Consider the following 17,437-nt stretch of genomic DNA (forward strand, 5'->3'; position numbering starts at 1 on the left):
GTAAAAGTGAAGATCGTGATAGTGCTCCTATTATGAATGGTCCTCGAAGTCAAGAAAAGGTTGGTAGCGGATCTGATGTGGCATCACCTAGAGTTTCAACCTTAGGAGTTCATACCACCAACTCATTTTCATAGAGACCTACCAATCATATGCCGAGCAAAACTCGAGGACGTGGATTATATGGTGCCGGTGGTAAAAGTACAATACCATGGCCATAACTTGACAGGAGTGTTGCTCAATGGAGGTTCAGGAGTGAACATCCTACTGCAGTATATATTCAGGAGATTGAGACTTTTTGGTTTGGAGCATGCTCCTTTTCAAGTTCGTATGGTGGAGCAAAGGAGAATTCAACTAATTGGAATAATCTATAATTAGTTGATTCGCATGCAGGGCATGGTGTTCCATATAAATTTTGTAGTCTTGCAAATGGAGGAAGGAGATGTGCGCTATCCCATGTTGGGCAAGCCTTGGATTAAAGCTACTCGAGTTTAGCAGATTGGAGTTCTTCTATGATCACAATACGGAATGGTAAGAAGAAACTTAAAATGCAAATGATCCCGAGTACAACTCTATAGAAGAAAGAGCAACCTATCATGGTGCAAGGAGTGAACATGGGGACAAAACTTGATGATGAGATGAGGAGCAAAACTTCCTAGATGCGAATCTGTTGGTGGTTCCACTATTTGAGATAGATGTGGAAGAAGTGTTTCAGCAGAGGATCCAAGGGAAACAACCCATTACGGAGATTTATATAGTAACAATAGAAGATCGGGTGCCAGATGAGGAATTTGAATCGGAGGATGCCCAACCCGCCATATCAGATCTAGAACCAGATGAGGGGGAGATACTAGAAATATGCAGAGAAAGTAATCCTGGAGGTTGAATCGGCATATGAAGACCAGATGCGGAGGACATTCCAAGTGAAAGAAGATGATTTGGAGGAATTGAGTTTGGGAATGGAAGATGATCCGATCAGTAAAGGTGAGGGTGTTTGCTACATGAGAATTCCGACAAGAATTGGTCTAGTTATTACAGGAATACAAAGATGTCTTTGCATGGGAGTACACAAACATGAAAGGAGTAGATCCGACCCTCTGTGTTCATCGGATCAATATGAAGAAAGACGCTAAGCTCGTAATCCAAAAGCAGTATCGGATGAATCTTAATTTCGTGAAGCAGGTCAAAAAGGAAACTGATAAGCTGTTAAAGGGTGGGATTCATCTATCCGATAGATAAGGTTACCTAGTTGTCTCCGATAGTCATCGTTCCGAAGAAGAACGGGAAATTGCGAATCCGTGTGGATTACTAGAAGTTGAATGGAGCGACAATCATGGATCCGTGTGTATGTGCGTTGCGTACATGTATGCATATGTGTATGTGTGTGGTAGTGCAAAAGCCTGTGGTTCGGAAAAGTCAAGGGTGGTAATCCAAGAGGTAGTCATAGTGGAAGAGTCTAAGGGTGGCACTTGGAAGCATTTCCTAAGCTCTTTTACTCCAACCTACCACTTGTCAAAGAGTCCAAGGGTGGCAATTGGAAGCATCTTTTCCTCTAACCCACCACACAGTCTGAATTAAGTTTCGAGTCAGCAAAATTGAGTATGCCACATGGCAAAGTATGTGCTGATGGCCCGCGTTGAAACGAAGTAATCAGGTGAGGAAGGAAGCGATCACATCGTCTATCACACTGAGTTTGTTAAAGACGTTATCATTTTCGAGCCCATTGGACGTGCATTGGCAGCAGACTGTTATGGAAGGTAACCAGAATCATTTAGCTTGAAATTAAATTTCCAACGTATTTACATTTCATTCGAGGTTATGCCAAAAATCAGAGTGGAGCGCCGGCAAAGATCAAAGACTGGAAGATACTGATTGCAGTCTGTAATTTCTACATTTCCTCCTGGAAGAGCCTCAATGCCGACGTAACGCTTTCACATACTCAGAAGTTTCTACTAGATCATTCAGAAGTTTCTGCCCGATTTCTCACTCCTAGTATCGGCTATCAACTACGCAGAACTGCACAACTCGATTTGACGCAACCACATTTAACACCCCAAAACTCGTTCAAAGGCTTGATGTTATCTTGCTGTGGATCGTCGATTGTTTGCCAGGTCCGGCAGCTTTTGCACGGGTTGCCATCAATTGGCTGCATCAGATCTCTGACATAACTTGTTGTAGCCATATACTTTCCTTTTGGCATGACAGATTGCCATTCATATTCGGAGATGGGTTCCTGGCAAGACCCCAGATCTGCATCTTGAGGCCACCTGATTCACGTTTTTGTGTGTTACAGTCTACCTGTTGCTTCTCACTGATGTATATCATAAAGCTCCTTGGTTGTTCTGCTCAATTACCCTTCCGCAATATGTGAGCTCTCTAGCAAGCGCTTCATCAAGATCCTTCTCATAGCCTTGGCATAGACTTTTGGGCGGCCTCTTTTTTAACGCAGGTTTATTTCGTGCCTCTAGTATGATCAAAGTCACGTTCACAGTGGTACGCCAAGTAGACACATACTCTTCAAGATGAGGTGGTTTTGTGGCCTCGTTTCGAGTCAGTAATCTTTGCAAAAAACCTTCACCTCTAACAATCTAATAGGGCAATCTTTGAAGCAAGGAAAGAATCGCAGTGCAGAATGGTATATCTTTGCAAAAAGCCTTCACCTCTAACAATTTATTAGGGTATTGTTTGAAGTGAGAAAAAAACTGCAGTGCAAAAATGTGATATCTTGAAAGCGAGCTGATAGGCTTGCTTATGTAGAAGTCCCATAATGCACCGCTTAGAAGGGAAGATGCTAAAACTGGTTGGTGAAGGCCCTGGTGAAGGCCCAACTTAGTACGCTCTTCAGCCTATATGATTGACCTCATTATAACGTTAGCTATGACGTTCCGTTACCTTTTGGAAATTCGATTTCAAACCCAATAGATACAAAAGACGTTTTGAATCCCTTGTCCTGTGATCTCTGTATGCGATGGCTCTGGTCTATCTCTGCACTGCGCATGGTCTCTATGGCTCTAGCTCTAGCTCCACTGCTCCTCGTCTCCTCTTCCTGCTGATCCACTCTGTCCTCATCTCCGCTAGCTCCTCTTGCTCCTCTCCAGTGTGACCCAGTGCCAACTTGAATGTGTGTAGAAGTCTGTGATGTGTCATTGCATCCCGTCTAGCTCTATCCCCGTTTCATCGTCACCTCATGGTGTCTGATCTGTCTCAATAGAGTCTCTCTATGTCATCACTTCTCGATCAAGTAGAGGTCCATGCAGACCTGATCATGCTGATCATGAAAATGGATTGGCATCTAAACCCATGTTCCTTCTATAAAGGACAATGATATAGTCCACAAATTGTACAAATTGGGCATGTATGGAGAAAGTGCTCATCTGTCTCCACCTTCTCCGCTGTCCATAGCCTACAGATCTGTTGCTCTCTAGGTGTGTCTGCAGCCCTCCCTATCTCAATCCCTAGCTTGGTGGGATGAGACTCATGTGTCCACCAGATATTGGGGTGTGATAATCACTCTGTCCTTGGATCCTCTTAGGAAGTGATCATGATAGAACTGCTTGGTGGGGAACTCTTGGTTCTCCTTCGAAGTGCGTGATGCATTTAGCTATATCTCATCCCATGGAATTCAAGAAGGCAGGGGATCCAAATTGTATTGAAAAGGTGGGAGTCAATCTAGCTCTAGTCCTGATTGGCAAAGCATTTGGATATACATGCATACTACTTGGTCGATGGTGAATGCAAGGCTCTTCACCGCCAACTCAGATTGAAGACCAAGCATAGCCTTTCGAGTGAATCAAAGACGATGCGTGAGTACCATCAACTAGTACACCCCAAGAAGCAACCCTTTGTCCGTCGGAAGAAGGAGTTAATAAAGGCCATGGTAACCCTCTATTTGCTAGTCGTCTGGATGATTCAAGTGCCAATGTCGGTAGTCTGCAGTTGGTCCAAATTCGACGGAGATATGTCATTGTTTTAAAATTGGCATCGATTTGGAGTGGTGTCATGGCAAACTTTGCTTGTACTATCTGGTGAGGGACTGAGGGCTTGCTTTGAATCATCCGGGACGCCATGATCACCTGTAGCCTCTCAAACCTCCTCCACTCAGTCGTCAAGAGATCACTTCCCCTACATACATGGCCGTCGGCCGCACCAAGGTATCAAATAACCATCTTTTTGTCAAGGGATCCTAGAAGTATGCTTGAAACAGATAGCCTAGGGGAAACCCCAGCTTATGAGGGTTCAGCCAAAACAAGAAAAGCGAATCTTGCTTTGGACGGAGAAGAAGAAAAGCCGGTATACATTGGTGAACAACTCACACAGGAAGAAGGAAAAGAATTAAAAGCACTACTGATGGAATACAGGGATTGTATGGCTTGGTCCTACAAGGAAATGAAGGGGATTTCCCCCGAAGTTGTAGTACATACCATAGCTAGTAGGGAAGGCTCCAAACCGAAGGTATATGGACCCTACAGAACAAATCCAAAGTATGGCACCCATGTCTATGAAGAACTTGAAAAACTACTGATGGCACTTTCATCTATGAGACTGAGCACACAAATTGGGTGTCACTGATTGTGATTGTTCTAAAGAAGAACAAGAAGCTAAGAATATGTGTGTATCTCAAAAGTGTCAATGCTGCAACAATCAGAGATCACTACCCTCTACCATTGTTAGAAAAAGGTAGATGGGTCAGAAATATATAGCTTCTTGATTGGTTCAGCGGGTACAACCAAGTACAAATTGAGTCAAAGATAGCCTTTGCCACAGAATGGGGTATTTTTGCATATAGAGTCATGCCATTTGGATTATGCAATGCCCTAGCCACTTTTCAAAGGGTCATGTACACCGCCTCCAAAGAAATTCTCAACAAATTTCCACAATCTTCTTAGATGACTTGTGCATGCATTTAGGTAAAAAGCATCACTTGAAATGTCTTAAAGATGTACGAAAAAATGTATAGAGTATGGCATTTCCTTGAACTCTCTAAAATGCCAATTCTTGGTCACACATGGAATAGACTTGGGACACACAGTCTCTAGACATGGGATTGCTACCGATATGGATAAAATCAAGATCATCATGGAACTTCCCACTCCACAAAATGCTTTGGGTGTCCAAGCATTATTGGCCTATACAAGCTATAGGTACAATTCACATGGATAGAAGAATGTGAGCAAGCATTTGAAACTCTCAAGTGAAGATTGATCACTGCTCCCATAGTAATGGCTCCAAATTGGGACATGGAATTCCATGTGCATACTGATGGTTTAAACTGTGCAGTAGGGAGTGTTCTGTGTTTACCTGGAAAATACAATAAGGACTATATACTTTGCAAGTAGGCAATTAAATGATGTAGAGGTGAATTACACCATCAATGAAAGAGAAGTACTAGCAATGGTCTAAAGTGTGAAGAAATTTCGACATCTTATGTTGGCCATCGACTTTGTATTCTACACTGATCATTTATCCTTGTTGTATCTTGCTAATCAACCATGTATCACTCGTCAGATAACTAGGTGGCTTCTACTCCTACAAGAATTCAACTTCATAATAGCGGTGAGAAAAGGAGCCTAGCATTACGTCGTAGATCACATGTCACACTTGTTGATAGAAGAGACACATGGAGGTAGAAGATGCCTTGCCAGATGCAACACTATTTCAAATTGATGCTGTCCTTAATTGGTGCGCAGATATAATTGGGTATTTAATGACATGAAGACCACCCCCTGAATTGAAACTAGTGGATGCTAGAAAGTTGAACTTGAAAGCTACTCCCTATGAATAGTAGGTCAACTGTACAAGATGGGTAGAGATGAAATACTAAGAAGATGTGTTATGCCCCATGAAATCATGCCAATCATTAGAGAAGCCCATGAAGGTATAGCGGTTTGTTGGTGTAGGATATTGGCGGCCAACATTTTGGGCGAATACCTACGACAATGTGAAGAGATATGATGTATGTCGAAGAACACCTCTTGCTATAGGAAATTTTTTGGTTCATTTGACCAAGGACGGGTGACTTCAGGCCTCCCCGGTAGGATATGTGCGAATATGGAGACAGTGTCCTAGCTGCAATTGTAGCGTATTGAGTCTTGTTGGAGTAGGAGATTTCGAGGGGGATTTTGAGGAGAGGCTAGGCCATTCTATGTTGGTTATATCTGAAGAACCCCAGGCTAAGACTAACCCCCAGGATGGGCTAGTGGTTTCGACCCAACGTGGAGTGGGGGTTAGAAAGGGTTGGCTGAAGAAACTTTGAGGAAGGAAGTTGGCGGGCTAACTGAAAGAGTTGTGACGAAGGGAGTTGGCAGTGCGACTGAGAAGTGCCCCCCGCTACATGGTCTACTGTTGGCTTCTGTCCGCGAGATGACCTATTGCTGAGGCGACCCGCTGTTGTGCGTGAACGGCACTTGAGGCTACCCGTTGATGTGCGCGAACTTCTTGTGTGGCTTTGCGAAGTTGTGCTGGGTTGGTGCTGGCTATGCGATGACTAGGTCTATTGGATGTGGCCTGGTCTAGCTCTATAAGCGTGCTGCCAAGGAGGATATGAGGACAATATCTACATATAATAGTGTCTATATCATCAAGTGGGTAACCAATGAGCCCTCACCTCCAAGGCGGTCAATGTAGGTCGTGATGTCATCAATGTAGAACCCAAAGAGTGTTGGCGAGAGAAGGCATCCTTGCTTCACTCCAATCGTGCTCTCAATCCAATTAGATAGGCCATACTGGGTTTGTGCTCTCCCTCTGATTGACTTACAAAGACTCATCACCTCCCAAATCATGACTTCCAGAATCTGTATCTTCTAAAGTCCCCTAATCATACAAGATCACGGAACTGTGTTGAAAGCCTTCTGAAAGCCTATAAAGCAAGCGTAGACTTTCTGAGATCTCGATCTCACCTCTTCAATGATGACCCATAGAGTAAGATGTGATCTAGAGTAGAGTGTTGTTTTTGGAACCCAACGTGCCCAAAGTTTGCTGCCCTTGTGGCTCTGTGAAGGTCCCAAAGTTTGCAGAGGCACCTAGAGGCCTTAGAGGTTTTCTGCAGAGAGAGAGACGTCACAATCAACCTTGGGAAGACTAAGGTGATGATCATCAACACCTCACGCACAGTGCTTCCTCGATATAGCTTCACTTACCGTGGTGAGCCAATAGAGATAGTGCAGTCCTACACATACTTGGGAGCAATTTTTATAGCACCCATCTTCATGATGTCTTAGGCAGCCATGGCACGACTCATACAGGGACAGAGTGCTTTGGCCCGACTAGAGAGACATGTTTCGAGGCACACTTTGAGGATATACCAATGAAGGGCTGGCTTTTCGACACTTTGATGCAGCCGACTGCCATGTATGCAGCACCCTTTTGGGGATGCGATCTCCCGAGGACAGAGTGGAGGAGATTTGAGCGGCTACAGGTGACTATGGGGTCCAAGATGATTCGAAGTAAGCCCTTAGTCCCACACGAGATAGTACAGGCAAAGTTCGCCATGACACCTCTCCAGGTTGATGCCATCTTTCATACAGTGACATTCATCCACAGAGTTTGGGATTTACCTCACTAGAGACTTCTGAGGCTGGCCCTGGAGTCAGCCAAAGGACTAGCAAAGGGTGGGGCAGACATACAACATGGATGCGTCTCCTGAGTTGATCCCACGAGATGAGATCAACAGTATCATACGGTTATATCTCCTCTAGCTCCATACATCTCGGACTTTAGGGGGGGACCAGGAGCTCCCCACCAAGATCTAGTTCTACCGCAACCATTTCTTGAGAGTAACGGAGGAGGGATTCATCATCAGACTCTAGTATCTCGAGGACAGAGGAGTCTCACATGCACTGAGGATTGCCATTGGACTGATGCTGCTTTTGTCTCATCAGCTGAGGATTGAGGCGGGGAGAGCCGCAGGTAAGCGAATCTGCATGTTATGCACATTGGGGATGGTTGAGACAGAGGAGCATTTTCTTTGTGCTTGCGAAGCCTACTATGAGATCCAGGGACGCTTCCGAGCTTCTATAGACTTTAGTCACCGTGCCTTGATCCCTGCACGCAGCTCTTCAGCCTCCTCCAGACGTCCTGGATGTAGCCCCAATTGCTGCTGATCTGCTGCTCCAATCTGCTGCTGAGTTGCTGCCCTAGTGGATGCTATATGAGCCCTAAAGGATCCCTTTATATAGGCCCAAGGGGCCACAAAATAGGCCGACCAGCAGGCCTCAAATCAGCCAACCAGCCAGCCCCTACTGGCCGACTGATCCTGGTCTGTCCAACTGACTTCATGGGCTGGCCTTGACCAGCCCGACCAGTCCTCCAAGTCAGCGCATGGCCACGTGGCAAGCAGCCAGTGGACCAAGCAGACGAGTCGGGGGCTGTTGCAGGCCACAGACATGCCCAAAATAGGCGCCTTTCAGCCTTGCCAATGCTCAGAGCCTTTCCAGCCCCTGGATCCCACGCTAAGGTTCCGTCCAGGCTCCTGCAGACTGCCATACAGATCCGTACCTTTGCTGGCGTCATCTGCCACATCATCGCAGCTGACCTTGGCAACATCCCATGCTGTGCTGCTGCTCCAATTCTTCTGTCCAAACAGCCAGATACACTCCTTTCTTGTGCTGCCCACATGGTAGCCCATGTGATGTCCATGTGGCAGCCCCATGCACTCATGTTTTGCTGTGAGCTTGCTGCCCACATGGCAGCCACATCATTTCTAGATTCAACCCCCCCCGCCCCCCCCTCCCCCCCCCCACAAATGCTCTCCTCATATGGGGGCTTACAGATGGGGAGGTCACCATACAAATTCCTCTCACTGACACATTTTGGCCCGATCCCAACTCGTCGATGAAGATGCTGCAGTAGCTCCCATGTGGTAGCCCTCTGGAACACTCTGGTATTGATGTCAATTCCTGGCTTTTCATCCAATGGCTCCGGCTCCACCAGGTCAGGTCCCATACAAGCAAACCACCCTGGTACACAGGTCTCTCTTTGGTAGCACCAGATGGCACAACCTCCTTCAGTCACATTTCCGCCTTCTAACTTGAGCAATCCAGGTACCAACATCCTCCAACTGTCCCCCTCATGATGGGTGAACAGCCTGGGGTCTTCTAGGCACCATGCTTTCAAGGCCTGTTCCAACCTATCCTTCATCTGGAAAGGTTTGTAACAAAACAACATACCCGAGAAATCCAAGCTCAAGCATAAATCGGGATTACCTGGACCTAAGTACACCTCCCTCACACTCTCCTCATATGGGGAGGTGACTTTTCCAACACCCCCTCTCACCGACACATCTTGGACCGATCCCAACTCGTCAATGAAGATGCTACATTGACTCCCATCTCGAAGCCCTCTTGTACAATCCGGTGTCAATGTCGATTCTTGGCTTTCCCTCCAGTGGCTCCTGCTCCGCCAGGTCCGGTCGCGTACAAGCAAACCATCTTGGTACACAAGTCCATCCAATGTAGCACCAGATGGCACCACCTCCTTCAGTCACGTTCCTGCCTTTGAACTCAAGCATTCTAGGTACCAACATCCCTAGCTGTCCCTCTCATAATGAATGACCAGCCTAGAGGCACTATGCTCTCAGGGTCTGTTTCAACCCATCCTCCATCAGGCAAGGTCTGCAACCAAATAACAATTCTCGTACACCTGTCTGAATCTGATGCTACCTTGTAAAGATACTGTCCTTAAGACATCGAAGTAGATTCCCTCGAGATCTGAATTAAGGTTGTCATTTAGCAAGGTCCTTGCCTTTAGGCTCCACTTTTTGTGAACTTCCGTCCACCAGGGCTCTGATACCATGTTGGAAATGGAAGGTAAGAGTCACTCAAACCTCACCCACTCTGCGGATAATACTCAGCTCAGATAATCACACAATGATCTCTCCGTATTGAACACCTCACTCCTGACTACAAATAGCAAATATAATAGAGGAAGAGAAAGAGAACCCTGAATAAATTCTTCCACCAAACAGCGGGCAAAACATAGCTCAAACTGACAACAAAAGATCTAGCAAAGGGGCTGGCATATAACAATAGAGAACTCCTTGCCAAAACTGCAAGTCTCCCTTGTATGAAGAGGCTTTAGTGGACTGAGATGCCAAAATGTGGAGGGGGAGGGGGGTTTATATAGGGGCTGGCTCTCCCTTGATTTGGCCGACCTGCTGGTTGGTTCCCAGAGACTGGGCTGACCAGCCTGGTTGGCTGACCGATCAGCTTGATTGGCTGGCCGACCAGCCTAGGTGGCTGCTGGCCGACCCTCCTGTGGGAAGGCCTATATATAGGCCCTGCTAGTGGGTCATTTTCCTTTCTGCTGTTGGGTAGGCAGCCCATACTGCTGCTCCATACTTGTCCCATATCCCTCCCCCTCACAGTCATCCTCATCATATGGGGGCCCACAGGTTGGGACATTGACTTCCAACACTGGGCTTGTGTGAACCTGCTTAACTAGGAGACTGTATACTGCAGGTCATGCCTAGTATGACGTAGATGTATAGGTGAGCCGACAACCTGCTTGTAAAGCGTAGCATTAAATGGGTCACTCCCATCCTTGGAGGAGAAGTGGAACCTTGGCTCCAATGGCATCGAAACCAGCTTACAATCCTCGAACGGGAAGCTGTGTAATGTACTTGAATTGGCTTATCATCATGCCCCTATCAAACTGAGCAAACTGTATGCCCCCATAGTACTGCAACTACCCCATATTTGTTGTGGCAAATGATTTCTGCAAACTTCAGCTTTGAAGGCAGCAATTTGCTGTGTGTCTGGCCTAGTAATAGGCATGCTATCCACATAAAGAATTGAAATCAGCAAATCTGCTCCATTCTTCCGGACCTCTGTGGGGCTGTTCTGAAAACCAAGGCATAACAAATGTGAATGTATTTTGGCATACCATGCCTGGGATGCATGCTTCAATCAATAAAGGGCTTTTTTAAAGCCAGCATACCTTATTTTCAGAACCTTCAACCTCAAAACCGGAGGTTGGTTGACATAGACTTCCTCAATCGAATCATCGTGAGGAAAAGCACTCTTAATGTCAAATTAATGGACCTCTCAACGCCTGTGTGATGCAATGGCAATGACACACCAAATTGTTATGATGCGTGAGGTGAGAGGAAAGGTTCCCTCCAAGTCAATGCCATGTTGCTGAGCATATCCTTTTGCAACAAGGTGAGCTTTGCAGCGATGTATGCTGCTATCAGCTTTCTGCTTCAACTTGTAAACCCACTTAGAGTCTATGGCACGCTTCCTAGAAGGCAAGTCCCACAACTCCCATGTGCCATTTTAGTGCATGGAATCAAATTCAGCTCTCATGGCATCCATCCATTCGCGTCTGTCAAAAGCATCTTTATGGCATAAATGTTCTTCATTGCAAGCTGTGGCAATCAATGCAACATTAAGCAAACTGCCATGCATGTATCTTTGTGCACCTCTTGTGCGGGTAGCCAAGGGTTCAGCCTGCTTGCTGCCCCTAAGTCCAAAAGTTACCTGGGGACTATTTTCGGCTGTCTAATGACAGCCCTCTCCTCTACAGCTGCTTGGCCAATAGGATGATCGTCAAGTGACTGCAGTCTGCAAATCAGGCTGAACATGCACATCATAAGAAGGTTGTGGACACTAGAAGCTGAGGGATTTGAACCCTGCAAGTGCTGGTCTGAATCTGTGTCTGATTGACAAAGGGGCAGCAAGGAATCAAACACATCAGAGGTATCTACATAAGGCTGTTTTTAACAGTTCAGCCAAGGTAAAGCTGCATCCTCAGCAAAAACCGCATCTCTGCTTTCTTTTCTCTGAAGGAATGTGCTTTTAACACTCACAAATGTCATGTCCGGGCTTCCTGCAATAGTTGCAGCACTTTTTTTTCTTCCCATCAGCCGATGTAAACGAAGATGAGGCACCAGAAGAAGGTTTGGGCTTGCTGAAATTGTTGCCCCCCTTTCCTTTTCCTTTGTGATCCATGGTAAAGGCTTGGTGATGGAGGCAGCCCTATTTGAGCGGCTGTGCTCATTCTTGCAAGAGCAAGATAACAAGGTGTAGTGGTTGGGGCTACCCATGGCCACTAACCTCAATGTCGCAGCAAAGCTTTGATAAGAATTAAGTAGTCTATTCCATGTAAGAATCAAGTAGTCCATCGTGGAAACCACCTGAGAATCTGGTGCAATCTCATCAAGATTTTTTTTTTTTCAAGAAAAGTACTTCATTAAGTATGAATAAAAACCGTAGAGCAAGCTCAAGTGTGGGAGTACATCATGTCAAGCATGAGAAAAAACAGCTCAGAATGAGCAAACAAAAATCCCAAGTGGCAGCTAAAAATGCCACCTCATCCCTGAAGGAGAGTCAGAGAAGAAAGGACAATCTTTCTAGACTATGAGAAAAGCAACCCTCCTAGCAGTAGCAGTCCTGGAGGTTCCCTGTATGTTCGCCCAAATGGCCATCAAAGTGTGTATAGTATCTGCTCTATCTCATCAAGATTGATGGAGCTGCTCTCTAAACTCCTTGACTTTTGTGACATATGCATCCATGCTGTCCCCTTGTTCCATCTTGACATTGTTTAACTGCCTGTGCCTCATTCCGAATCTGATAGAGATTAGCCAAAGTATCCCATGCAGCCTTGGTTGTCCTGCAAGACAGTATATGAGGTGTAATGGACCTCTTATAAGACAGCAATCAAGGTGTGTGCCTGTGCATCCCTCTGACCCCATTGAATCTGATCCTGCATGGGAGGAACTGGAGGCAGTGCAATGAGCTTGCTGCCCAAAAGTTGATTGCAAATATGCAAATTTGCAAATGTGCAAATGTCAAGTGACAGCAAATGGTTTGCAAATGTGAATGCCCAGCTGGCTGCTCAACACTGAGCCAAATGCACAAATTTGCCCCTCAAAATCTGGCTGCAAGTAGACTGATTGCAAAAATGCAAATCACTGTCCAGCAAACACTAAAATCAAGGACAAAATCTGCCCAAAACTGCTCCAATGGACTTGAAAAGAAGAATCTGAAACCTTTTGCAAGTCTTCAAACCCACATCTGACACTGATTGATAGCAAAGAAGGGAGCTGGAAATCAAATCGCAGCAAGTAGAAGGGCTCCCAGGTGGGCTGGAGATTGCAGCAAGGGTTCTACCTTTGGAACAGTTTGCACGTGCAAGAAGAGTAGAGGCTTGCATTGGGATTAGCCGTACAACGCTTGGAAACCTGTGCAGGGGTGGGTGGACAGCAAAGGGGGTGAGCTGGGAGGGGAGAGAAAGAGAAGGTACATAGCACTAGGGGCCAGAAAAAAGGGCTGCCCCCCCCCTTCCACCCCTGCCCCCCCTTCTTTCCCCCATTAAAAAAAAAAAAACAGAGCTCCAACTATGAAGAAGTATTGTACTCAGCTTCATGCTCTTCTTAGAGCCAATTGTACAAAGTTATTCTATAGACTTTCAGGGGGGGGGCTTCTTTCCGGCCCCTAGTGCTATGTACCTTCTCTTTCTCTACCCTCCCAGCTCACCCTCTTTGCTGCGATTTTATGCCACCAGCCCCTACACGGGTTTCCAAGCATTTTATGGGCAGCCCCTACTCTTTTTGCACGTGCGTTCTAGAGGGAGAATCCTTGCTGCGATCTGGTATCCAGCCCACCTGAGAGCCCTTCTACTTGATGCAATTTGATTTCCAGCTCCCTTCTTTGTTGCCCATCAGTGCCTAGTGTGGTTTGAAGACTTGGAAAAGGTCTCACGATTCCTCTTTTCAAGTCCATTTGAGTAGTTTCGGGCAGATTTTGTCCTTGATTTAGTGGTAGGACAGTTTTGTTGGACAGAGATTTGCATAGTTTTGCATAGTCTACTTGTTGCTTCTTCGTTTATAGACTTGGCCTACAAAAAGATGGACTTGCTTTCTAAAAGCTACTTTTTACAAAAAGCTAGCTTTTCTACTCTTGCCCATCTTCAGGGAAGCTTTAATGGTCCTTTTAACCCTAGTGGCCTCTTCATTAAATGGGGCATCACTTTGTAGGAGCTCTTGGTGCTTTTTGCCTTGCGGGACCTGCTTTTTGGCACTTGCCCCATTAATTATGGGCCATTTTGCACTCTTCCAAGTCCTAGCCATCAATTAAACAAACATCAACACTTTAACTTATCAAAGGTTAGTCAAATGCATGCATTCTAGTTATTGGACTAATCCTACTCCCTTGTGAGCATCTCCACAGTTCTCTTGTACCAATGCAAAGCAAAGTGAAAAACTTATTCTAGTTAACCAAAGTCAAATTTCTTTGACTGAAGTCAATCTAATAAAGATTCCTCTTTATTTCTTGGGAGAAGCAACCAATTGGTGACATCCCCTCAGCTCTAATCAGTTTCCCTCAACAGAAAAGCTTCTTGATACAATTGTAAAACTTGAGGATACTCAAAAAAGAACTCCTTGTTTACTCACTAGGCATTGAGTGCCGACGAATAGTTCTTGAACTTGACAAGATACTTGCAGATAACCTTGCCTTTGGGTCCCTTTTTCTCTATGTGATATACAATCTGTTATGGTTGGAGGGTCTCCTCCATTTCTCACTTTTGGTGGTTCTTGAAATGTTTTTGTGGGTCTCCTTGCCCTTGGTACCTCTTTAAAAGACTCGTGTGAAAAGCACTGTCACTCTTCCAAGTCTCCGGTAGCTCTAGTCGATATGCTACTTCATTTATGGGCTCACTAACCCGGAATGGCCCATAGTATCTAGGAGACAACTTTGGGTGTACCTTTTCTTTTTCTTTCATCTTTCTAAGTCCGGCTTTCTCGAACTTGAGTACCCTATCTCCTTCTTGAAGGTTCCTCTCTCACCTATGCTTATCTGCAGCTTTCTTTTGCTTTTGCTGTAACCTTTGGATTTGATGTCCGGACTTGAGAGAAGTCTGTATCGCAGTCTCGAACATATTGATGAGCTGCAAATATCTCATCCTTGGTCCTCAGAATAGGTGGTAAAACCATTCCCATATATTACTTTAAAAGGGACTTTTCCTGTAGAATTGTAAGTGTTGTTGTTGTATGCAAATTCCACTAGTGGGAGGTACTTTTTCCACTCAGATTTTTGTTCGGATACATAACACTTTAAAAGGTCTAGCACTGTGAAAGTAGCGCTCTCCTTGACCGTTTGTCTGAGGGTGAAATGAAGATGAGAACTCCAATTTCGTACCCATGTTATAAAAAAAAGTACTCTCCATAAGAAATTGATCATTCTTGGGTCTCGGTCACTTATTCACTTTTCTAAATGAAATATCTGCTATACAAAAGCAAAAAATGTGTATGTGTGTGTGTGTGTTCATGTGTGGGTTATCCTTCTAAACTTCGTCTTTTGAAAGATTGGATATATTCTAGCTTTATGAAGCTATATGTTATGACTTAAAAGATGCACCTCATGACACTTGTTAAAGAGCCTAATAATGTTTCAACACGAAATCCATTTTATTAAGAATAAATTGATACGAAATAGTAACAATAGGCCTATCAAATTGCATTTGTTGTAGGAATCGAATCTTGAAGATAGAATGGCCTATATTTTGGTCAGTTTTTGGGTTCATCTTAGGATGGAGGTCAAGCAAGGCTAGTTTGGAAGGGAGATCACATCAGTGGTAAGGATCAAGGATGAAAGTCTAGCTTGTTTGAGTCCCAAAGTCCATAGGCTTGATGCAATAGTTGATGTGCTATTAAAGGTGATCTCTAATTTAAAGGAAGTGCTGCAACATCTGCGAAGTAAAACTGATACTTTTATGAGGTGTTTAGCCCATGTTAAAAGGTTTCATGATTAGCTCAAACATTTCTCTTATGAAAGTCTTAAGTTGTTGGTTTTCATCTTTGTGTTTTGTATTCCCAATTTAAGCTTTTCCATTGGAGAGCTCTAGGTTTTTTTTCGCAAATACAAGAAGAACAACTTTTACGTTTGTTACTCTTAAAGCTAAAGTGCCAGTAGGTGATTCTTCAATCACTTTGTCCAAATATACAAACAGACTCTCTTTTGTGCAATCTAGAGCAACAATTGGTTGCTGTATAGTACAGAAGTTTGAAAGAAATTGATATGCAGATTGTGGGTCTAATTTAATATTCAGGCCCCTTGATAATGAGTTTTCCATAATATTTTGTCAGGTGACAGCATTATACGTCGGGGCCGGGAAATCCTTTTTCAGGTATTTGTGTAAGGATGGAACTTTTTGAACTTCGTTAATGTGGACATCACTTCATTCATGTATCCTTGTTTTATCATGCGAGCCTGGAGATTGATGATTTGAAGCTTTGTAAGGAACCCCACGTGAAATTAAATTTTAATGAAATACTTAATCGCCACCTTTGGGAAGGGCATGCCTCATCATGTTTTCTGCCATATCAGACAGGATTGGAAATCTGTTTGAATAATCCTCTTCTTAGCAGTTGACAATCATTGTGATGAGGGAATAACATAATTCAATCCCTGCAATGGTCATGCCTAAGAAACTAAGATGCAAAAATTGATATTTTCTCCATGCAAATGCATATGGGCATCAGGTTGACTACAGGCATTGGTGGTGATGCTTTACTTGGAGACTGTTAGAAACGAGAGTGCATAGTGTTTTTAGATTTCACTGAAAAATTGTTGTCCTCTTTGCTTGTATTCTTCATGCTTCATTTTGTTGCTTGTTTCAAAACAAAATAATGCACATATACACCTAAACAAAAGAATTTTCATCCAGTTGTGGTTGCATTCTAAGGTTGATAAAGATGAAATCTGGTGAAATAAGTTGGAAAACACACCTAAGCATGTGTCTCAACCTTGACACAATGTCAGGATACCAATGACCTTGATGAAAAACACCTCAGATCTAGGAGAGAGAACACTCAGATGTACAGCCAAAAGAATCTAGAAAGAAAGATGTATTAACGTCGTCAGGAGGCCTCACTGGCGTATGAGACAAAGTACAACAAAAAAAGGCAACTCACACAAGCCACTGTGGGCTCAGGCAAAGAGAGAGATGTTGAACCTATGAGCGATGGTACCAACACCTGCAGCATACACCGGCTATAATGGCATTGTATGCTGCACCTATCTGCTGTAGACGATTCCTCTCTGCCACATGCTCCCATAAGCTTCAGTAGCTACAAGAATGAGTTTCACATGCTCTTCTCCCATGCGCCGTCCATGGTTCTTCTACTGGTGTAGATCTGCCCCTTAGATGTGCCCTTGGATGACCAAAAAAACTGCTGCAGGCTGAACGACTGAACGTCCCATCACTTGCATCCGTCAGCATTAGCATGCCACTGATAGCTCCAGAAGACATGCAGAGAGCTCCAAATGGTCATGCCTTGAGAATGCCCATTTGTATGTCTAGAAGGCTTTCACCCTCTAGTTGGACAAACACAATAACCAAATCATGCAACTGAAATCAACATCAATTCGTAGAGAGAAAACACATTGTCCACTTGCTTTTCATGAGGCTATTTACTATAGTTTCTACTCCTCCAGTTGGACAA

The 17,437-nt window shown here is 44.6% G+C and overlaps 1 protein-coding gene across 2 annotated transcripts in view; it reads left to right on the forward strand.

Annotated features, from left to right (window-relative positions):
- Positions 1-529: 529 nt before the first annotated feature.
- Positions 530-17,437, forward strand: part of AMY2 (alpha-amylase-like 2) — a 64,763-nt gene continuing 47,855 nt past the window's right edge. Inside the window, exons 1-2 of one of the 2 annotated variants that reach the window (XM_087383902.1) lie at positions 530-981; positions 16,079-16,119. In XM_087383902.1, the coding sequence (XP_087240028.1) occupies positions 903-981; positions 16,079-16,119 (120 nt within the window). In that variant the 5' untranslated portion in view covers positions 530-902. Of the gene's footprint in view, positions 982-1,010; positions 1,755-16,078; positions 16,120-17,437 lie in introns of those variants that run through there. The other variant, XM_087383904.1, reaches the window with a different exon arrangement.

This window comes from Dipteris shenzhenensis, chromosome 13, assembly GCF_047967505.1.
Source record: "Dipteris shenzhenensis isolate YYH24624 ecotype China chromosome 13, Dip_SZ_1.0, whole genome shotgun sequence".
Taxonomy (NCBI): Eukaryota; Viridiplantae; Streptophyta; class Polypodiopsida; order Gleicheniales; family Dipteridaceae; genus Dipteris; species Dipteris shenzhenensis.